At 35.2% G+C, this 24,059-nt stretch overlaps 1 protein-coding gene across 5 annotated transcripts in view; it reads left to right on the top strand.

Annotated features, from left to right (window-relative positions):
- The window catches only part of LOC149792219 (extended synaptotagmin-2-like), a 155,442-nt gene that overhangs the window by 47,575 nt on the left and 83,808 nt on the right, over window positions 1-24,059 (top strand). For all 5 annotated transcript variants that reach the window (XR_016423527.1, XR_016423529.1, XR_016423528.1 and 2 more), the window contains exons 6-12: window positions 2,799-2,888; window positions 4,757-4,812; window positions 8,759-8,879; window positions 12,542-12,641; window positions 14,203-14,273; window positions 20,031-20,116; window positions 21,821-21,869. Coding sequence is in view for 2 of the 5 variants with exons in the window: in XM_089970745.1 (XP_089826871.1) it covers window positions 2,799-2,888; window positions 4,757-4,812; window positions 8,759-8,879; window positions 12,542-12,641; window positions 14,203-14,273; window positions 20,031-20,116; window positions 21,821-21,869 (573 nt within the window). In the remaining 3 variants the exon portion in view is untranslated. The remainder of the gene's footprint in view (window positions 1-2,798; window positions 2,889-4,756; window positions 4,813-8,758; window positions 8,880-12,541; window positions 12,642-14,202; window positions 14,274-20,030; window positions 20,117-21,820; window positions 21,870-24,059) is intronic.

Below are 24,059 nucleotides of genomic sequence, written 5' to 3'. Positions count from 1 at the left end.
TCTTTACATAAGCATTGGCTGTGGGAGTGATGGACCATATAATACTTTTAGAGTCTTTACATAAGCAGTGGATGTTGGAGTGATGGACCATAGAATACTTTTAGAGTCTTTACATAAGCATTGGCTGTGGGAGTGATGGACCATAGAATACTTTTAGAATCTTACATAAGCATTGGCTGTGGGAGTGATGGACCATAGAATACTTTTAGAATTTTTACATAAACATTGGATGTTGGATTGATGGACCATAGAATACTTTTAGAGTCTTTACATAAGCATTGGATATGGGAGTGATGGACCATAGAATACTTTTAGAATCTTTACATAAACAGTGGATGTTGGAGTGATGGACCGCAGAGTACATTCTTTGAAAGTCTTTTTATAAGCAAGGGACCTGGAGGATGCCTCCAGTTAGTCTTTACATAAGCAGGGGACTTGGGGGATGCTTCCATTTGGAGTCTTTACCTAAACAGGGGACTTGGGGGATGCTTCCAGTTAGTGTATTTACACAACAGGGGACCTGGTTGATGCTTCCATTTGGAGTCTTTACATAGACAGGGGACCCATGAGATATGTCATCTTTAAATGACTCCTTTGAAAATGCTTCACCTTTTCTTTGGAGCATATGTTGTTGGGAAGTGAGACATAACATAGCTACATGAACAGTCTGTTAAGGTCATGGTTACATCTTTTCTTTTTTGTCCTTGAACCCTTTGAAGGATTTTCATTATATTCAGCAGCATCATGTTGCAAAGACAATTCATTCTCACACTTACTAGCCTCATTTCCCTTCAGGTAGATGTCACAGTATTAGAAAATGTCTGCTATAGTTTTGTTTAAATTTCTTCATTTGTTTTAATTTCCTATAGTTGCAAAGATACATTTTGCCTAAAAAACTTAATTTGCTTATATTTCCAATCTCTTGATATACATGGTGTTCTCATTCACCCCAGTGATCTTGGGTTCAGGGTCAAAATAAGTGAAAATTTGCTTTAAAGTACCAACCTAATTCAGCTCAAGGTCATTCTTGTAAAGCAGTGCTTTGCTTGTGGGCTCAACATACAAACTCTGGCCTTCATTTAAAGCTAGGAATTAAAAGAAAACAACTGATTCTTCATCAAAGTTATATTTTCATTCAAGAGAGTTGCAAATGATTTTTCATCAGTTTTTTTTTCTTCATTCCAGTTTGAATTTTCACCTGATGCTGAGATGTGTTACATAATAATTCTTGATAATGTTACCTGTAAACATTGAAATATTTGGTGCCATGTCATTCTTACCTTTGTTAGTAGATTGAATCATTATGTCTGGAAAATTCTTATCTTCCTTTAGCCTTAACATTAGCAACTAGACTAACCCAAAACACATCACCCTTTGTGTAGAACAATGTGACTAACACAAAACACATCATCCTTTGTGTAGAGCAATGTGACTAACACAAAACACATCATCCTTTGTGTAGAGCAATGTGACTAACACAAAACACATCACCCTTTTTGTACAGCAATGTGACAAACACAAAACATTACCCATGTTGTACAGCAGTGTGACTAACACAAAACACATCATCCTTTGTGTAGAGCAATGTGACTAACACAAAACACATTACCCTTTTTGTACAGCAATGTGACTAACACAAAACACATCACCCTTTGTGTACAGCAATGTGACTAACACAAAACACATCACCCTTTGTGTACAACAATGTGACTAACACAAAACATCACCCTTTTTGTACAGCAATGTGACTAACACAAAACATATCATCCTTTGTGTAGAGCAATGTGACTAACACAAAACATCACCCTTTGTGTACAGCAATGTGACTAACACAAAACACATCACCCTTTATGTACAGCAATGTGACTAACCCAAAACACATCACCCTTTGTATACAGCAGTGTGACTAACACAAAACATCACCCTTTGTGTACAGCAATGTGACTAACCCAAAACACATCACCATTTTGTACAGCAATGTGACTAACCCCAAACACATGACCCTTTGTGTACAGCAATGTGACTAACCCAAAACACATCACCCTTTTAGTAGAGCAATATGACTAACACAAAACACATCATCCTTTGTGTAGAGCAATGTGACTAACACAAAACACTTTGCCCTTTTTGTACAGCAATGTGACTAACACAAAACACATCATCCTTTATGTACAGTGATGTGACTAACACAAAATACATCACCCTTTATGTACAGCAATGTGACTAACGCAAAACACATCCTTTGTGTAGAGCAATGTGACTAACACAAAACACATCACCCTTTTTGTACAGCAATGTGACTAACACAAAACACATCACCCTTTTTGTACAACAATGTGACTAACACAAAACACATCACCCTTTTGTACAGCAATGTGATTAACACAAAACACATCACTCTTTTTGTACAGCAATGTGACTAACACAAAACACATCACCCTTTTTGTACAGCAATGTGGTTAATCCAATACTCATCACTCTGTTGGTACAGCAGTGTGACAAGCCCAATACATATTATCCTTTTAGTATAGCAATGTGACTAACCCAACATGTATAACCCCATTAGCATTGACGTGTGACTAACCAAATATGTATAACCCTGTTAGCATTGCAGTGTGACTAACCAAATATGTATAATCCTGTTAGCATTGCAGTGTGACTAACCCAATATGTATAACCCTGTTTGTATAACTTAGAGATTCCAATACACAAAATAGAGGAGTTTAACATTTGTATAGTTTAATTTAATTTTGATAATTATTTTGGAATTAAATAATAGCTTGTTCATGTCATTTCAGGTACATGGGACCCTGAGAGTTGTGTTCAAACCACTTCTGAGTAAAATGCCCCTATTTGGCAGCATCAGTGTGTTCTTCCTCAACAGTCCTGTAAGTAAATGTCCCCAACAGACAGACAGACACAATAAGAGAATAATATGTGTGTTCTTCCTTAACAGTCCTCTATATTAATCTCCCCAATGGACATACAGACAGACATATAGTGAGAGTAAAATACCTGTGTTTGGTAGTTTGTGTCTTCTTCATCAACAGTCCTATAAGTAAATCTCCCTAACAGACAGACAGACATATACAAAGAGCAAAATGCCCTATTTAATAGTATCAGCGTCTTCTTCCTCAGCACTCCTGTAAGTAAATCTCCCCAACAGACAGACAGACATAATAAGAGTGTAATTTGCCCTTGTTTGGCAGCATCAGTGTCTTCTTCCTCAACAGTCCTCTACATAAATCTTCAGACATATAGTGAGAGTAAAATACCCATGTTTGGTAGTTTGTGTCTTCTTCCTCGACACTCTTTTAAGTGAATTACACCAAAAGGTGGAGAGAGAGAGAGTGTTAAAAAATGTATAGAGAGGCCAAGTAAGATGCAGTAGCACATTTCAGGATCTATACAGAAAAGGTACAAACATACCTGTCTCTTAATTCAATGGCCACCTGTGTACCACAACCATTCTTATTTCCCCCTGCTGAATTTCCTGTATGTAGGTTTTATCTGACCACATTTTGTATTTTCTTTTATGCTGATTCTGTATCATCCTGCCTACAGGAGTGTACAGAGACCTAAATGATGTATTATTGTGAAATATTTGCATTCCCTGTTTTATTAATAAATGTCATGATAAGGCACTCAGGGTTGGAATTCAAATTAACTATACATTGTAAGCATTTTGACCAACTGTGATGCTTACATTAGGCTGACTATTAACAATTAAGAGAGTGGTTCCATTGTTGTTGTCTCCTATTTTTTTAACTTTGTTAATGCTGCTGTTGTTTTGTTTTATATTCTTAAATATGTGTGAAAGGCAATTACTTAAAATGGTATAAAAACTGAAATGCATGTTTTATTCTAGTTTAATTTCAGTACCAAAATATTTTCATGATTTACCTTGCATACATATAAGTATGTCACATTACTTTTTGGCTGACACAGTTGATAAAGTTTGCTAGAACTTAGAGAATTTGGAGATTAAATCTAAAAATCAGCATATTTTGGCATGTAAGAGGAAATTTATATTGATTAATATTGATAAATGTTAATTTCACTGTTATTTAACCTATTATTGCTTGCAGCGTGAAATATGAAAAGATCTTCTCAACAAGGTTGCAATCTCCTCTTGAATGGATGTTTGTATTATCATGGGATCTTTGCTAAGACACTTCTCACTATTTGTTGCTGGTACATCACAAATGAAAAATATGCCAAATTGTCATTTCCCAAAATATTAAAAATCTCAAAACAGTTTCTTCTCCTCAACCTCATGTCATACTAGCGTCGCCCCCTCCACACTACTTTCCTGCAACCTTAAATATTTTCAGCATGATTTTTTTTGTTTTCTAATTTCATGGTGTTTGTTTTTTGTAATCATATCATTATATATGTTTTTTATGTTATAGATGTTGTCTAATGTTGTAAAGTGCTTAGAGATTCTAAAGATTAGGCGCTATACAAAGTCCTCATTATTATTATTATTTACGTGTTATATCAGAATGATGCTTTTTCAACCTCCAGAATAACTGCCTTGTTGGCCATCTTGTACGTCCCAATGGATATTCATAGTGGCATGGTCTTGTACTAAAACACATATAGCATTATTTAATTAGTAATGAATGAAAATGAATACCATTTAAAAGTAGAATGCTGGAAAAGATTTCATCCCAGTCAGTATTTAGTTAAACACCTGCTTACTGAAATAAAAGCTTTGGAACAATTTTGTAGTTGTGTTCTATCTCAATTTCAGGAAATCAATTTCAACTTGACCGAATTGGCAAATGCTCTGGATCTGCCAGGACTGAAGTAAGTAATGTATACAAAGTTTCTATAAACAATACAAAAAAGAAAAAATAAGGAAAACACATCAGCATTATAATAGTGAATGGAAATATATATGTCTGGCTTTTTTGTTGTCCTGCCCAGGCCACTGGAGTTCTGGATAAGGTTGATCTTTAAAACAAAAATTCCCAGGTTTTCATCCCTTTAAAAACAAATGTTTACTTTGCATGGTCATTTTCACTTTCTGGACTTCAAACATAAATCGTAAAAAAATTGAACCAGTAACATTTTTACCTTTATATATTTTTGTAATTCATTTAATGCACTTTCAGAAGCTGCTATTGCCTACTGTGGTAAAAAATCTTGTTCCCTTTTTTAATAACAGCTAAAGTTAGTGTATTTTGGACTAATTCAGGCTGATTTATTGTCCACAAGGGAGTTAGTTCAGGCTGATTTATTGAGTTCTAGGGAGCAGCCATTTTGGAGTAGTTCAGGCTGATTTATTGACACAAGGGAGTTAGTTCAGGCTGATTTATTGAGTTCTAGGGAGCAGCCATTTTGGAGTAGTTCAGGCTGATTTATTGACACAAGGGAGCAGCCATTTTGGAGTAGTTCAGGTTGATTTGTTGAGCAGAAGGGAGCTAGTTCAGGCTGATTTATTGAACTCTAGGGAGCAGCCATTTTGGAGTAGTTCAGGCTGATTTAGTGTCCACAAGGGAGCTAGTTCAGGCTGATTTATGGAACTCTAGGGAGCAGTCATTTTGGAGTTGTTCAGGCCTGATTTACTGACCACAAGGGAGCAGCCATTTTGATCAGATATGTGCTTGATTACCACAACTATAACATGTAAAGAAATTTCAGCCACATTACATGAAAGCAACATTGAGGTATATCAACATTCTCTCCAGTGTGCATGTTGCAGATGCAGACAACTTCACCTGTCACTCTATAGGAATTACAAAATATCTGTAGAGTGCAATCTTTATGAATATTATGAAATAATTACCATTATGAGCCTTCGCATCAGTAGATTTGCGATAGAAGAATGTTGATACAGGGAAGAAAGGTGAAATACTAATTTTAGACTGTTGTAAGGGGTTTGAAGGGAGAAGAATGTTGATACAGGGAAGAAAGGTGATATACTAATTTCAGACTCTCAGACTGTTGTAAGGGATTTGAAGGGAGAAGAATGTTGATACAGGGAAGAAAGGTGATATACTAATTTCAGACTGTTGTAAGGAATTTGAAGGGAGAAGAATGTTGATACAGGGAAGAAAGGTGATATACTAATTTCAGACTGTTGTAAGGGATTTGAAGGGAGAAGAATGTTAATACAGGGAAGAAAGGTGAAATACTAATTTCAGACTGTTGGAAGGGATTTGAAGGGGGAAGAAAGGTGAAATACTAATTTCAGACATTTGTAAGGGATTTGAAGGGAGAAGAATGTGGATACAGGGATGAAAGGTGATATGCTATATTCAGACTGTTGTAAGGGATTTGAAGGGGGAAGAAAGGTGAAATACTAGTTTCAGACTGTTGTAAGGGATTTGAAGGGGGAAGAAAGGTGAAATACTAATTTCAGACTGTTGTAAGGGATTTGAAGGGAGAAGAATGTTGATACAGGGAAGAAAGGTGATATACTAATTTCAGACATTTGTAAGGGATTTGAAGGGAGAAGAATGTTGATACAGGGAAGAAAGGTGGTATACTAATTTCAGACATTTGTAAGGGATTTGAAGGGAGAAGAATGTTGATACAGGGAAGAAAGGTGATATACTAATTTCAGACTATTGTAAGAGGTTTGAAGGGAGAAGAATGTTGATACAGAGAAGAAGGGTGAAATAGTAATTTCAGGCTGTTGTAAAGGGTTTGAAGGGAGAAGAATGTTGATACAGGGAAGAAAGGTGATATACTAATTTCAGACATTTGTAAGGGTTTGAAGGGAGAATAATGTTGATACAGGGAAGAAGGGTGAAATACTAATTTCAGACTATTGTTAGTGTTTTGGGACTAAAGGAAGTTTTCATCATTGTTAGCATCACCGTTTCTACATCGCAGTTCTGGCATATTGTAGTTGCAGTTTCTAGATTGCTACTGATTTCTTTATGGTTAGATCATCTGTATTACATTCTGGGATTGTTGATGTTTCTGTCTGTTCTCTCTCTGATTCACTTGCTTTTGTTGTTGTTGTTTTTGCATATCTTCCCTTTCCACTGGTTCAGCATTGGCCTTGTGTTGTCTTTGTTGTTGGTGTCTTGTTATTTTCATCACACTTTCTTATTTGCAGCTCTAGCTCCGCTGTAATGGCTCTTTCTATATTTCTACTGACTACTTTAGGGAATATTGTTAATTCTGTTGTATGCGTTTCTAGATTTCTACTGCTTACATTAGGGAATATTGTTAATTCTGTTTTGTGTGTTTCTAGATTTCTTCTGATTACTTTAGGGATTATTGTTAATTCTGTTTTATGTGTTTCTAGATTTCTAATGATTACTTTAGGGAATATTGTTAATTCTACTGATTACTTTAGGTGTATTGTTAATTATGTTTTATATTTTTCTATATTTCTACTGATTACTTTAGGGAATATTGTTAATTCTACTGATTACTTTAGGGAATGTTGTTAGTTTTGTTTATGTGTTTCTGCAATGGGCTGCCTGGGCTCCTTTTCTTGTTTTTATCTCTGTTGGACAATTCCTTGCTGTGTGGCTCATGATTCCACATTGTTTACATTTCTGTTGTTATATTTACCCTTTATACCACATTATTATGAGAAAGCAGCACATACAGATGAATGTTTTAATGTTTTTTTGTGTTTTTTTTAAATCAGTTTCTGTGATTCTTATACCATTTTTTACTTGAAATCCTGTATGATAGCCCCATCTGGCACTACATACTTTTATCTGGAATTTTTCCTCAAATCTCTGAATTGTGGCTTCCAGAGAGATTTCACAAGGTTGATGTGTATCTCCTCAGTCATTTTCTTTGTTTTTCATGATGGGTGCCAGGTTGTTCATTTCTACATTCTTGCTTGCTATCTGCATAATTCCACATTTCAAAGTAGGTTTATTTCCTTTTGGTCTTAAGATGTATCTTCCACATTTCAAAGTAGGTTTATTTCCTTTTGGTCTTAAGATGTATCTTCCACATTTCAAAATAGGTTTATTTCATTTTGGTCTTAAGTTGTATCTTCCACATTTCAAAGTAGGTTTATTTCCTTTTGGTCTGAAGATGTATCTTCCACATTTCAAAGTAGGTTCATTTCCTTTTGGTCTTAAGATGTATCTTCCATCAGCTATTCTCTTTAGTGATTCTGTCTGTATGCTTCCATACAATCATGGCTGTAAAGATTTCCATAAATGTAGGTCTTTTTACCACAATAAGGCCATGTTATCAATCTCCTATGCATCTTCTGTATATCTGCATTTTATATGTGGTCCATCTTCTGTTTCTACTCAGACATCTTGTGTTGGAGTACTTTTCCAGTACTTTTATGTTTTTTTCTGTGCTACACAAGACACATTTGATATGTAGAGTAAAGCTCACTACTCAAAACAGGTAATGTTCTATTATTTTCACTTTTCAAATTTTAGAATTTCTATGATATCAGTCACATTGAAATATTACTGAGTCATACCAAGGACTTATAAAAATGGTATTAACAGCTGCCTCACTTGGTGCTCAGCATTAATAGGTTAGTATTAGGACTAAAGCCGTATTATTACATGAATAACTATAATATTACTGTATTATTACATGAGTATTTTCAATATTGCTGTATTATTACATCAATAATTACAATAGTAATGTATTATTACATAATACTACTGTATGCTGCCAGCTGCTTGCAGTGAGTGGCATGATACATTATTTCTTTTATTATTATTGTTGTTGTTATTATTATTATTATTATTATTTAATGATATAAACACAATGTGAGTATTATGAGACAATTTTTTAAAAATTTCAGTGATATGCTTTACACTATAATTAAGGAGCAGATTGCCAATTTAATGGTACTACCCAACAGGATTGTTGTTCCCATTTTCCCTGAGATGGACCTCTGCAAGCTGAGGTACCCACAGCCAGCTGTAAGTCATTGCACAACATTTATGTTTTTTCCAATATGTATCACAAAGTGTAAATTCATATTTTTCTAAATACAAAAATTGTTGGTCTGGGACAAGATCTACCATTGTCTCCACCATTTTGTCTTGATCTTCAGATTCTTGGTTTGTTGCAGCCACCAGAAATTGGTACCCCACAAATAAATATAAATGAAGGGTGTCTTTCCCCCATTTAGCTGAATTGGTTTATTTTCTCATCTGTCATGCATTGTCTATCTTCCATCTGTAAACATTTTAATGGACAGAAACACCTTGAGGACAACAAAGACGATAAGCCTCTTTAAAGAGTTTCAATGGTTAACAGACGTATTGAAAGGAATATTCAGATTCTTTTGAATCAAAAGCTGGAAAAGCAACAAGTGCATTGATTGGACATCATGTTCCATTGATTTGAGTATCTGTCATGGCAGGGGGGTCCTGAGTGGCCGAGTGGTCTAAAGCGCTCTCTGTTACGGATCACTGCCATCTCATCTTTGTCTGCGTGGGTTCGAGTCTCAGATTCAGCCAATGTGGGTATGTGAGAAAGCTTGCAAGTAGCTTCTTGTGGGTCGGTGGTTCTTTCCGGGGGTTTTCCCGGGTTCTTCCTCCACCATTAATACTGGCCACCATGTATAGCCTATTGTGTGCTGAAAAATGGCGTTAAACCCTACAACAACAACAACAACTGTCATGGCAGGAGAGATGATAGTTGTTACCACTAGAATTTGAAACACACACCCCAAGAAAACCCAACCCAAAACAAACCCCAAGATTATATCAAGTTCAGAGCTCTTGAAATAAGACTTTGAGCTTCTTGGGGTCTGGAACTGCAGTTTCTGAAACTGTACTTGAGGTAATTTAGGCCTAAGTGTACTTTTAGGTCTAAATGTACTATTAGATCTGAGTGTACTTTTAGATCTAAGAGTAGTTTTAGGTCTAAGAGTAGTTTTAGGTTTCAGTGATTTTTTTTAGGTCTAAGTGTTCTATTAGGTCTAAGAGTAGTTTTAGGTCTAAGTGTACTATTAAGTCTAAGTGTAATTTTAGGTCTAAAAGTGTAATTTTAGGTTTTAGTGATTTTTTTTAGGTCTAAGTGTTCTATTAGGTCTAAGAGTAGTTTTAGGTCTAAGTGTACTATTAAGTCTAAGTGTAATTTTAGGTCTAAGTGTAATTTTAGGTTTTAGTGATTTTTTTTAGGTCTAAGTGTTCTATTAGGTCTAAGAGTAGTTTTAGGTCTAAGTGTACTAATAAGTCTAAGGGTAATTTTAGGTCTAAGTGTACTTTTAGGTTTAAGTGTAATATTAGGTTTTAGTGATTTTTTTAAGGTCTAAGTGTTCTATTAGGTCTAAGAGTAGTTTTAGGTCTAATTGTACTATTAAGTCTAAGTGTAATTTTAGGTCTAAGTGTAATTTTAGGTTTTAGTGATTTTTTTTAGGTTTAAGTGTTCTATTAGGTCTAAGAGTAGTTTTAGGTCTAAGTGTACTATTAAGTCTAAGTGTAATTTTTTGGTCTAAGTGTAATTTTAGGTCTTTATTATGAACTTTGTATTAAACATAATATTTGCCTTTACTCCATTAGTCATAGATGATATTTCTGAACCTTTCAAATATACATTTCCTTGTAGGCAAGAACTTTACGTAAAATTTCATTATATCGTAATGAAATCTGGTCTAACTTATGGAAGCATTTAAAAGCCTTAGTGAGAAGGCTTTCAATCTGATGATGGTGTATTCAGTCGATGTAATCTGTGCTATTGGGACAAGTTTCAGAAGCTGAATGAACATTTGTTACAATAGTATTTGCTTGCTCACACCAACCATAAAATTGAAAGCATCCTTAATTAGTCTTGGTCTCAAAGTTAATTGATTCATTCAGTTTGACATGGTTCAAAGTTAGATGATAAAAATCAGTGTAAGTTTTGTGGGTGTTATTTAAATAAATGTAACAATTCATTGAAGTACCTTTTATTAAATTCTTATATAAAGCTTTGTAAGAATTTGAAATCTGCAATATGTGCTACTTAGGAAAAGGTTAATAGTTTTTCCACAAGAACTTTGTTGAAAATGCTAAATTAATATAATATACATTTGATAACGCTAAACGACTTAATCAGTTTGTGACATTGAAAAAATATGAACTGAAAAAAACAAAAACATGAACTTAATTTATTAATGAACACTGCATTAAATATTTAATATTCTAATGTATAATTTTTGCTTTTAAAATCAGAAGTTTTGTTTGTCGTAGAAAAGAAAAGTTTATGGGATAGCTTGTTGTCTGGAAGACTTCTTATGGTGTCTTATTGGTCTTAAATGAAAAGTGAACTTATCTGATATCCAATATGGCCACTACAGTTGCTGTTTTGAAAATCATATTATCATATTGCTACTCCTGTGAAGTCTAGTTTGTCTTAAATAAAATTGCGGCCAATCTGACATCCAGTATGGCCAACATGGGGGCCATATTGAAAATTTTGTTATCAATTCACCTCCTGAATGGAAAATCATATTGATAGGGTGTTTTTTCACCAGCAGAGTTCTTTTTGGTGTCTAGTTAGTCCTGAATAAAAAATGCGCTGATCAGATTTCAAATATGGCAGCCATCTTGAAAATCCTGTAATTGAAACTAGACCTAAATGGAAAGTCATATTAGCATGGAGTTTTCACCAGAAGACTATGGTCCAGAATGAAAATGTTGATCATTTAACATCCAGTATGGCCACCTTGGTGGCCATCTTGAAAATCTTGTTGTTGCTACTCTTCCAGAATTGATGGTCATATTGACATAGGGTTTTCACTGAAAGATTTATAATTCCAAGTTGGTCCTAAATGCAAATTGAACTAGTCTTACAACAAATATAGCTGCCATAATGGTCATCTTGAAATTCTTGTTTTGGCTACTCCTCCTGAATGGATGGTGATATTGGCATTGTGTTATTTCCAAAAGTCTTCTAAGGATGTCCAGTTTGTCCAAAATGATAATAGTGTCAGTTTTATATCCAGCATGACCACCAGAATGACTAATTTGAGAAAATCTTATTAATATTAGAGCTGGTTTCAACACTCAGCAGTAAAGAAAGAAACCATCTTTTGAATTCATGGATTATTGTTTTTAGACAGTAGCGCATCTACCCCTCAAATGACTTTTGTTCTTCATGGGTAATTAATATCCATGAAAAAATATATATTTGTAGGATGTCGTGGTGAACTGTGTGATCATGCTAATTTTTATCCATATGAAATTGTTTGTTTACTCCCAAACCAGTAAATTACATTTGTACATGACATTAACAGTGGCCTAGTGGTTGGAGCATCCACCTCGGATGTGGGAGGTCATGGGTTCGAACCCCAGCCGAGTCATACCAAGGCTTACAAAATTGTAGTAGCAGCTGCCTTACTTGGTGCTCAGCATTAAGAGGTTAGTGTTAGGACTGGTCAGCCTGGTGTCAGGATAATGTGACTGGGTGGAACATGATGCTACATGCCTTTGGCATGATGCCCCAGTGCTAGACATCACTGTAAACTGTCACACACAGACATTGTTGCAATTTGACCGACAAATTGTTATAGCTACGTTAAAAATCCCAAAAGATGCACATTATTATTGACACTTCCTGCCATCACATAAAATATATTTTCTTCTCCATGCAGGGAGTGTTAAGAGTACATGTAATTGAGGCCAAAGACCTGATTAAGGCAGATGTGTCTGTGTTGGGCAAGGGAAAATCGGATCCTTATGCAGTTGTCAAAGGTAAATTGAATTCCTTTTAATTAAAATGTGAACTTTATTTCTTTTAATTTGATTTTGCAGAGTTACTGCTTTTATTGCTTCATTTATTATATAAAAATTTCATTTAGTTTTTATGTATCAGCCATTTTAATAGATCATGATGTCTACTTTTCCATTTCTGCAAATTAACTTTAGTTTTACAGCACATACCTTCACATAACTTCATGGGCAACTTGCACTTGGGGTAAGAAAGAAACTTATTAATTTATATGCCATAAGGTCAAAGATCAATGCCACTGAATAAGAAAAATGGCTTCTACACAATTGCATTAGTTCTACATCACAAACCTTGACCAGACTTTGTGGATAGCCTGCATGTAGGGTAAGGATGAAGCCTGTTGATTTAAGGGTCAGAGTTGAAGGTCACTCACTGAAGGAAGAAAAATGATTTCCACACAATGGCATTAGTTCTACATCGCAAACCTAGACCAGACTTTCTGGATAGCCTGCAAGTGGGGTAAGGATGAAGCCTGTTGATTTAAGGGTCAAAGGTAATGGGGTCTGACTAAAGAACATTTTTTTTCTTCCTGGAACAGTTTCAGTTTTTGACCATGTACCTTCACCAAAGTTTATTGATCACTTGCATGTTGAGAAGGAAAGAAGGCTTGATTTTGAGTTGAAAAGGCAATGATCCGGGTCACTGATTGAAAGAAGAAAAATAGTTTATGTGCTGTTGACTTCTGTATCACAGACCTGGCTTAAAATTTGTAGATGGCTTGCATTTGAAGAAAGGAAGAAACCTTTTGAATTTTAGTTTAGAAGATCAGTGAACAAGGTCACTTTGAAAAAACAATCTGGTTTTTCCATAATATAATTAGCTTTAAGCAACATGCATTGACTAAAGTTTGTGGAGGGCTTACACTGAAGGTGTGGGAAAGGTCTTTTGATTTTTGCATCAGATGGTGAAAGGTCAGGGTCATTGTGGATCAAAGAAAAGTATTTTTAAGAATAATTTTTAATCTAGAGTGACTGGTTGACCAAATTGTTTGAATGGCTTGTCTCATGATAATAAGGCAATAAATGTATTCTGGAGGTCACAGGTCACAGTTACAGTAAGTCTGATAATAAAATAATTTTTTCTACACTGACTTTAGTTGAAGTCAGCATTCCTTGATCCAGAGATCAAGGTCATTGAGACCCATTTTATAATAAATCTGCAAAGTACAAAAATGTCCACTTAGTTTCTACATAGAGGACTGTTAATCAGTGTTTGATTTGCTGTACACAGTATTCTTCGTTTGCACTTGCAGTCATCAAATTAACTTAATATGTTTATTAATTTAGATGACAAATGTTAATTTAGAAAAGGGGATCATATTTTTTACTGTGCACCACTGGAGCTGAAAAAATATCACTGAAGGGAAAACTTGTTCTCAGCCTTAAATTCATTTGCAAAATTAAATTTTTTATTGATTTTCTTGTTTCTGTAATGTGACAGAACAGAAAAATAGTGACATGTTATGGATTATATTAATTTGGTTTTAATTGATTTGAGTAAACATGAATATTGTTGCATTTTCAGTTGGGACTCAGAAATTCAAAACAAAAGTGATCCAAAATACCGTTACACCACGTTGGGATGCTGTCTTTGAGGTAACATATAAAACAAAATCTCACGACCTAAAACATGATGTGCATGGAAAAATATATTTGTCAAAATACCTTTAAATACAGAAGAGTTTTTAGCGCTACTGGTCGTAGGCCAGAAAAACTTATGGATTGGTCTTTTTGTTTATCATGAATCTGTCCATTAGTATAGGTCTTTTTGTCTGTCATGAATCTGTCCATTAGTGTAGGTCTTTTTGTCTGTCAAGAATCTGTCCATTAGTGTAGGTCTTTTTGTCTGCCATGAATCTATCCGCTAGTGTAGGTCTTTTTGTCTGTCACGAATCTGTCCGTTAGTGTAGGTCTTTTTGTCTGTCATGAATCTGTCCATTAGTGTAGGTCTTTTTGTCTGTCATGAATCTGTCCATTAGTGTAGGTTTTTTTGTCTGTCATGAATCCGTCCATTACTGTAGGTCTTTTTGTCTGTCATGAATCTGTCCATTAGTATAGGTCTTTTTGTCTATCATGAATCTGTCAATTAGTGTAGGTCTTTTTGTCTATCATGAATCTGTCCATTATTATTGGTTTCTTGTTGCTACTTCTCTTATACTACATGGAGGATTACCATGAAACTTTGTACACACATTCATCCAATGATTCAACTGGTCCTAAATTACACTTTGCACACACATTCATCCCAAGGTTCCAGGGGTCCTAAATGAAACTTTACATGCACATTCGTACCATGTTTCAAGTGGTCCTAAATGAAAATGGTGCTGCTTAGACATCCTAAAAATCTTGTTATCACTACTCCTCCTGAATGGATAGTCATGTCAACATGGAGTTTTCACTAAAAGACTTCTTATGATGTTGTTTCTAAATAAAAATAGTTCTGATCTGACATACAGTAATGCATCAGTCTTGATAATTTTGTTGGCAGACATCTTGAAAATCTTGTTAATGTTGTCATTACTCTTCCTGAATGGATGGTGCTATCAGCATGAGGTTTTCACTACAAACTGTTTATGGTGTCAAATTGGACCTACATGTAAATGGGTGCTGATCTCATGTCCAATATGACTGCCACAGCAGCCATCTTGTAAATATTATTATCGCTATTTCTCCTGAATAGAAAGTCAACTGATAATGGGTTTTCACTAAAATACTTTTTATGATATATATTTTGTACTAAATAAAAATAGTGACAGTCTGAGGTCCAATATGGCCACAATAATGACAACTTTTAAAATTTTGCCTTAGATCTGAGACCAAAAAGTCTAAATCCGGACACAAAATTGGATCCCAAACACAGGCCAATTTTGGGTAGAAAAAAAATCGGGTAAAAAAAATGATGTTTTGTTATTTGGTATCATTGTTGAGCTACATCTGTCTACCTTTCTGTAATACCACCAACTTTAGTGTATCATGCATGACCATGACACTACAGAGCTCGGCAGTAGGCGTCAGCCTTCTGCCACGTTAACTCGTTGCTAGGGGTTAATGTGTTAAGATGTCTAGTTTGTCTTAAATGAATATGGTGCCAATCTGATGTCAGGTATAGCTGCCACTTTGGCCAGCTTGAAAATCTTGTTATCATTTTAATTTCTGCATGAATTGTCATTATCGGCATGTGGATCACATTGAAAGAGTTATAATATTTTGTTGATCTTAAATTAAAATGGTGCTTATTTGACATCCAGTATGTGCCCATCATGAAAATCTGTTTTTGCTGTTCCTTTTAAATGAAAAGCCATTGTGACATGGTATTTTCATTGGAAGAGTGTGTATGATTTCTAGTTGGTCCTGTGATAAAAACAAACACTCAGTATGGCTACCATTGTTGTTATCTAAAAATATTTTTATCTCAACTCCCCCCCGGAATGGATGGATATATCAACATGGGGTTTTCACCAGTAGACTTCCATGATACCACGTTGATCTTAAATGAAAATGGTGCCAGACATAAATACAATATCAGTTCTGTGATGGCTGTCTTGAAAATCTTTCTGTTGCTACTACCCCTGAATGGATGCTCATTATGACATGGGATTTTCACCAAGACTTTTATTGATGTCTGCTTTGTCCTGAATGAAAATGGTGCCAATCTAACATGTAATATTTGCACCACAGCAGCTAATTTGAAAATTTTGTTATTGCTGAAGAAAATCTGATATAGTTTCAGCACTCCGCAGTTTAAAGGCAGAAATGGTCTTGTATTGCTTGAATCTCTTTTCACTTTTTCCTTTTTCACCTAGTAGAATTCCTTGAAGTGACTCCTTTTTAAAGTCCAATCGTGTTTCTTCACTGGCAATCTATTCGTTGGTATATTGCAACTATAACTTTCTTTAACCATATCCATTTATTTGTATCTTGCCAATTCGTACAACTTCATTATCCCACACCGTGAACTTGAAAAGTGGCATATTATGATGCCTATCAGTCTGTCTGCCTGTCTGTCTCTACCTTAATCACCAGGTGGAAAGTCATCAAACTTGGTACAGTATCAATGCACATCAATCTTACCCTGCCCATTAACAGATCTGTTCCTTAACTCACCTAACAGTGTTGAGGGGAGGGATGAGTTGGGAATAGTTTTGTTTTCCTTTATATTGAATATTGACAAGAAAGACATTTTTGTTTTTCCACGATTGCCAGATTCAAGATTTAGCAGAGCTTCTTCCTAACTTTAATGTGATCAGGTAAGTATTCTTGATGAAACATAATTTACTTTATATTTTAGTATTCTGTCAATGGTAACTATGTCTGTTTTATGCTGCTTGGACATCCAGCATGGTGGCCATCTGGAAAACCTTGTTATTGTAACTTATCAAGATGATGTTTTCATTAAAAGACTTCTTATGATGTCTAGTTGGTCCGAAATGAAAATGCTGCTGATCTGATAACCAATATGGTCACCAAGGCAGCCATCTTTAAAATCTTATCACCATTCTTCTGAATGGAAATTCATGTGGGGTTTCTTGTGATACCTAGTTGGTGCTGATGATAATGGTGCTCCACAGACAGAATATGACCAACACTGTGGTCATTTGAAAATCTTTTTTTCTGAATTGATTGTCATTGATTTTACTGAAAGTCTTACGATGTCTAGTTTGTCCAAAATGGAAATGATCTAATGGCACCATCTTGAAAATCTTGTTATCACTACTCCTTTAACGAACAGTCATATGACAAGGGGTTTTCACAGGTCTGAAATGAAACTGTCTTATCTTTAATTTCTGGGAACTCATTTGGACAGTACGAGTTAATTTCTTTCAAGGAACGTATTTTGAATATATATCATTGCAATGGTACATAAATACTGTTGACATTTGAATATCATTGCAGTAGTTCATTAACACTGTTGACATTTGAATAATCAATACAGTGGTACATTAACACTGTTGACATTTGAATATCATTGCAGTAGTTCATTAACACTGTTGACATTTGAATAATCAATACAGTGGTACATTAACACTGTTGACATTTGAATATCATTGCAGTAGTTCATTAACACTGTTGACATTTGAATAATCAATACAGTGGTACATTAACACTGTTGACATTTGAATATCATTGCAGTAGTTCATTAACACTGTTGATATTTGAATATCAATACAGTGGTACATTAACACTGTTGATATTTGAATAATCAATACAGTGGTACATTAACACTGTTGACATTTGAATAATCAATACAGTGGTACATTAACACTGTTGATATTTGAATATCAATACAGTGGTACATTAACACTGTTGACATTTGAATAATCAATACAGTGGTACATTAACACTGTTGATATTTGAATATCAATACAGTGGTACATTAACACTGTTGATATTTGAATATCAATACAGTGGTACATTAACACTGTTGACATTTGAATAATCAATACAGTGGTACATTAACACTGTTGATATTTGAATATCAATACAGTGGTACATTAACACTGTTGATATTTGAATATCAATACAGTGGTACATTAACACTGTTGACATTTGAATAATCAATACAGTGGTACATTAACACTGTTGACATTTGAATAATCAATACAGTGGTACATTAACACTGTTGATATTTGAATATCAATACAGTGGTACATTAACACTGTTGACATTTGAATATCAATACAGTGGTACATTAACACTGTTGATATTTGAATATCAATACAGTGGTACATTAACACTGTTGATATTTGAATATCAATACAGTGGTACATTAACACTGTTGACATTTGAATAATCAATACAGTGGTACATTAACACTGTTGATATTTGAATATCAATACAGTGGTACATTAACACTGTTGATATTTGAATATCAATACAGTGGTACATTAACACTGTTGACATTTGAATAATCAATACAGTGGTACATTAACACTGTTGACATTTGAATATCATTGCAGTAGTTCATTAACACTGTTGACATTTGAATAATCAATACAGTGGTACATTAACACTGTTGATATTTGAATATCAATACAGTGGTACATTAACACTGTTGACATTTGAATATCATTGCATTAGTTCATTAACACTGTTGATATTTGAATATCAATACAGTGGTACATTAACACTGTTGACATTTGAATAATCAATACAGTGGTACATTAACACTGTTGACATTTGAATATCAATACAGTGGTACATTAACACTGTTGATATTTGAATATCAATACAGTGGTACATTAACACTGTTGATATTTGAATATCAATACAGTGGTACATTAACACTGTTGACATTTGAATAATCAATACAGTGGTACATTAACACTGTTGATATTTGAATAATCAATACAGTGGTACATTAACACTGTTGATATTTGAATATCAATACAGTGGTACATTAACACTGTTGATATTTGAATATCATTGCAGTAGTTCATTAACACTGTTGACATTTGAATAATCAATACAGTGGTACATTAACACTGTTGATATTTGAATATCAATACAGTGGTACATTAACACTGTTGACATTTGAATAATCAATACAGTGGTACATTAACACTGTTGATATTTGAATATCAATACAGCGGTACATAAATACTATTGAAGTTTAAGTAACATTGTAATTGTATATAAGTACTGTTGCAGTAAATATAAATGCTTTTGAAGTGACAACAGCTTTAAAAATTCCACAATTTTTGCAAATGAAGATGATATAATTGCAATAGCAAAAATTACCTTTGCATTGACAGACCTTGTATTGCATTCATAATTGAATAACATCTCTTATTTAGTTTCTTTTGCAGTGGTATCAGTAGTTGTTGCCCTTTGGGTACACTATATATTAATATAATAATGGTCTGATTGAATATTTAGTTTCTATTGCAATGATACCAGTAGCGGTTGCAATTTTGGTACACTGTATGTAATGTCATCATGGTCTGATTGAATATTTAGCTTAGACTATATGGAGCCCCGAGTGGCCGAGTGGTCTAAAGTGCTCACCGTTCCAGATCACTGCCATCTCACCTCTGTCTACGTGGGTTCGAGTCTCGGGCTCAGCCAATGTGGATATGTGAGAAAGCTTTCCGGTAGCTTCTCGTGGGTCGGTGGTTCTTTCCGGGGTTTTCCCAGGTTCTTCCTCCACCATTAATACTGGCCGCCATGTATAGCCTATCTTGTGCTGAAAAATGGCGTTAAACCCTATCACAACAACAACAGCTTAGATTATGTGGTTTTCATCAAATTATTTTAAAATATGATAAAAGAATTTATGTTTGTGTTCATTTCATATAAAGATTTGAGATCCATTGTATAGTCAATGAATGCCAGTTTTGTTTTATCCTCTTTCAGTTAATTATAAATGAGAAAGATGGACAGTTCATGGACATTAAGTTAAAAGATGAAGACCCAGGCAACAAAGATGATGCATTGGGAAAGTAGGTCACAATTCTTTGAGTTTTACAATTCAGAATTTTTGTAATTAGAGAATTTCTGCCAACACTTAGTAATTAGTAAATTTCTTCAATATCTTCCACATAATTTTGTAATTAGAATTTTGTGTTTGTAAGACATGTTGCAATGCTTCCCCATTATGACCTCCACCTAAATTTATAACCCCTTGAGTAGGTCCCTGAGGGTGAGGACTTTCATAGTGGCAATTGTGAGCTGTACTTGCTCAACTGTACATTGCCCAGTAAGTACAAGTACATGGATATGAGGTTGGGATCTCGTTTCCAGGCAATGCCAAAGTTGTTAATTCCCTTTAGGGTCAGGATCAACCCACTAGTCAATATTAGTGGACTAAGTTCCTGGGGGAGGGATTGATCTTGGGTACAGTATTTGCATGCACACAAATTTTTCTTTTCTTGCACATTAAGTGTATATGATTTTGTGAGGGTGAGGAATCTGAATAGTTTCCAAGCCATGACCCAAGAGCCAAAACTCAAGGAATTCAGATGGACTCCGGGACATTGTCAGCTGCATGTATTAAATTTGTCTTTCTGTGCACATTAAGTATATCTATAATGATGGGGTAGGGAGAATCTGAATAGTTCCCAAGCTTTGATTGTGGAGCGGGGTAGGGATGATCCCATGTGATTGGGGATCGGTAGGGGTGATCTCTTGTGATTAGGGATGGGGTAGGGATGATCCCATGTGATTGGGGGAGTAGGTATGATGCCATGTGATTGGTAGGTCGGGATGATCCCATGTGAGTAGGGGGGGTAGGGATGATCCCATGTGATTAGGGAGGGGTATGGATGATCCCATGTGATTGGTGGATAGGGATGATCCCATGTGAGTAGGGGGTAGGGATGAACCCATGTGATTGTGGAAGGTATAGGGATGAACCCATGTAATTTGGTTACTCATTATTGATGGAACAGCTGGTTATAGACTGATATAGGCCAATAATTCAACATGGCAACAGAGTTGTTTGAATCCAAATAGATTTACAAGATGTGAACCTAAAAGGATTTACAATCTGTAAATGTCAGAGGTCACATGGAAATTTGCTGTGAAGATCACCAAATGGTCTCTTTAACATCAGTAGGTGTCTAAAAAGTAGTATATATGTACACTGTTTTGTTGCAAGTTTGTCAGCAATAATTACAATGTTTTTATGAATAGGCGAGATCAGACAACAAACCATCAACATACAGGTTTACAGGCTAATTTATCAAATTAGACCAAGGGGTCATCATCTGACATGTTTTGACATATGTGAGACAAGCAAGTCTGGAATTAGACTTACGTAAAATCACCCATAGCACTTCGGAAATCTTCCTTTCAAATTTGTGGGCAAGAGAAATTCTAAGTGAGTTGACTTAGTCTATGCCTGTAGGGCCATCATTGACCCAGGCTTTGCTTTATTGGTATAGGAGGCTATCACTCATGTAATTACATATGTACATGTGTAAAGATGGACTTTATCTTAAAATAATAAGGATCAAATAATAGTGCTTATTTGAAAGTTCAGTGATAATTTTTCATATATGGAGTATCTTTTGATATTTCGTGTGACACAGTTTCTTAAATTTCTCAAGTCCGAGTTTTAGCATGAAGTAAAAGAACTATCAGTACTAGAATAAACTGAGCTGCAATTAATGTGAACTTGTCTCTTTTCCATTTTTTATTTATAGTGTCAACATTGAAATTTCTCCTGTAGCTGAGAAAGGAACAGTAGATTCTGTAAGTTAATATACCTATAATGCAGACAGACAGACAGATACATGTGAATAGTCAGATACATACAGATGGATGAATGGGTAAATTGAAATATAGATACATGTAGATATATGTTATTGTTGGCACTATATATATATATATATATATATATATATATATATATATATATACACACACACACACACATACACACACACACATAAAACTACAGAGGGGGGCCCCAAGTGGTCTAAAGCACTCTCCGTTAGGAATCACTGCCATCTCACCTCTGTGTGGGTTTGAGTCTCAGATTCTGCCAATGTAGGTATGTGAGAAAGCTTGCCAGTAGCTTCTCATGGGTCGGTGGTTTTTTCCAGGGTTTTCCTGGGTTCTTCCTCCACCATTAATACTGGCCGCCATGTATCGCCTATTGTGTGCTGAAAAATGGCGTTAAACCCTACAACAACAACAACAACAAAACTGCAGAGTTGGAAGAAAGAATGATTTAGATACAGCATAGGGATATGTCATGGCCATGAGGCTTACAGCATAGGGATATGTCATGGCCATGAGGCTTACAGCATAGGGATATGTCATGGCCATGAGGCTTACAGCATAGGGATATGTCATGGCCATGAGGCTTACAGCATAGGGGTATGTCATGGCCATGAGGCTTACAGCATAGGGGTATGTCATGGCCATGAGGCTTACAGCATAGGGGTATGTCATGGCCATGAGGCTTACAGCATAGGGATATGTCATGGCCATGAGGCTTACAGCATAGGGGTATGTCATGGCCAGTGAGGCTTACAGCATAGTGATATGTGATTGTCAGTGCGGCTTACAGCATAGTGATATGTTATGGTCAGTGAGGCTTACAGCATAGGGGTATGTCTTGGCCAGTGAGGCTTACAGTGTAGGGGTATGTCATGGCCAATAAGGCTTACAGCATAGGGATATTTCATGGCCATGAGGCTTGCACTATAGGAATATGCCATTTCTAGGAGGCTTACAGCATAGGGATATGCCATGCCCAGGAGGCTTACAGCATAGGGATGTGTCATGACCATAATGCTGAGACATATTCATATGCCTTATTAAACTAGTTTTCCCCTGACTAGCAGCAAGACATGAATGTAGTTATGTAAAGATTACACCTCTTCTGTGCTTTCCAAATATTTTTGCACTGTACTTTGCGAATGGAATTAAAAACAAATTGAGATTTATAAAAGGTTGACTTGACATATTAAAAGCATATTGATGCAAGGAGGATACCATTAAAGAAATGCCTTCAAAATATTTCATGTCTGGGTGTGCAATTCAGAACTATTGATTGAACATCAAATATTGGATCAACCTTGTCAGATTAAATGTTTATGTAATAAATTGCTTTATCTCATAAAATATTATTGTTAATTGGTTTTGCTTTTACTGATTTTAATGGCATGTTTAACACGTTATGGGTATATCATGCTGAAGGACTGGGACCTTCCCCAAGAACATATCAAAGCAGCCAACCCTAGCTTGCCAGGGCAGGTATCAAATCCAAGATCTTTGGATTAGAAGACCAGCACTCTACCAACTGAGCTGTGGCAGCTCCCCAGTTGAAGAGAATGATACATTCAGTTATTGATATTTTAAAAAGCCCTTATAGATGAACACAGCTGACCCACCAACAATTTTGCCCTAAGTCATATGAAAATTACTCTTAAATTACAAACTTACAGAATAAAAGTACAATTTATGGAAATATGATTGTTTGCAGTAAACTCCGGATACTGGCTTGTCCATGTTTGCTTCAGATATGGGTTTTATATTAGTTTTAGTGGAATTGGTCAGGGAACCAGACTAACTTTACTGGAGTACCTCAGACACTGAAAACTGCACACATTTTGTGATGCAAAACATCTGCATGATCAAACTATTGTTTTTTTTTTAATGGCATCCAACAAGCAGTCAGGACAAAAAGGACAATAAATCTCATTAAAGTTTTAATGGTACAGAAGAATAAAATGGAATATTTAGATTTTTATGGAAAAAAATAATGAAGGGCAACGATTATATTTAGTAGAAATCTTGTGTTGATGTCAAATGGCAGGAAAGATGATTGCCGTTGCCGTGTCTTTTTTTAAGGATCAAATTGAAAGATATCAAGAAGCCATTAAGCTCTGTAGGGCTTTGGAACTGCAGTTTGTTAAACTGTACTGGTGATAA

The sequence above is a fragment of the Sinohyriopsis cumingii genome, chromosome 9, assembly GCF_028554795.1.
Source record: "Sinohyriopsis cumingii isolate HCF-2022 chromosome 9, ASM2855479v2, whole genome shotgun sequence".
NCBI lineage: Eukaryota > Metazoa > Mollusca > Bivalvia > Unionida > Unionidae > Sinohyriopsis > Sinohyriopsis cumingii.
Note: the sequence above shows the minus strand (reverse complement) of the source record. Positions and strands in the feature narration are given on the sequence as shown.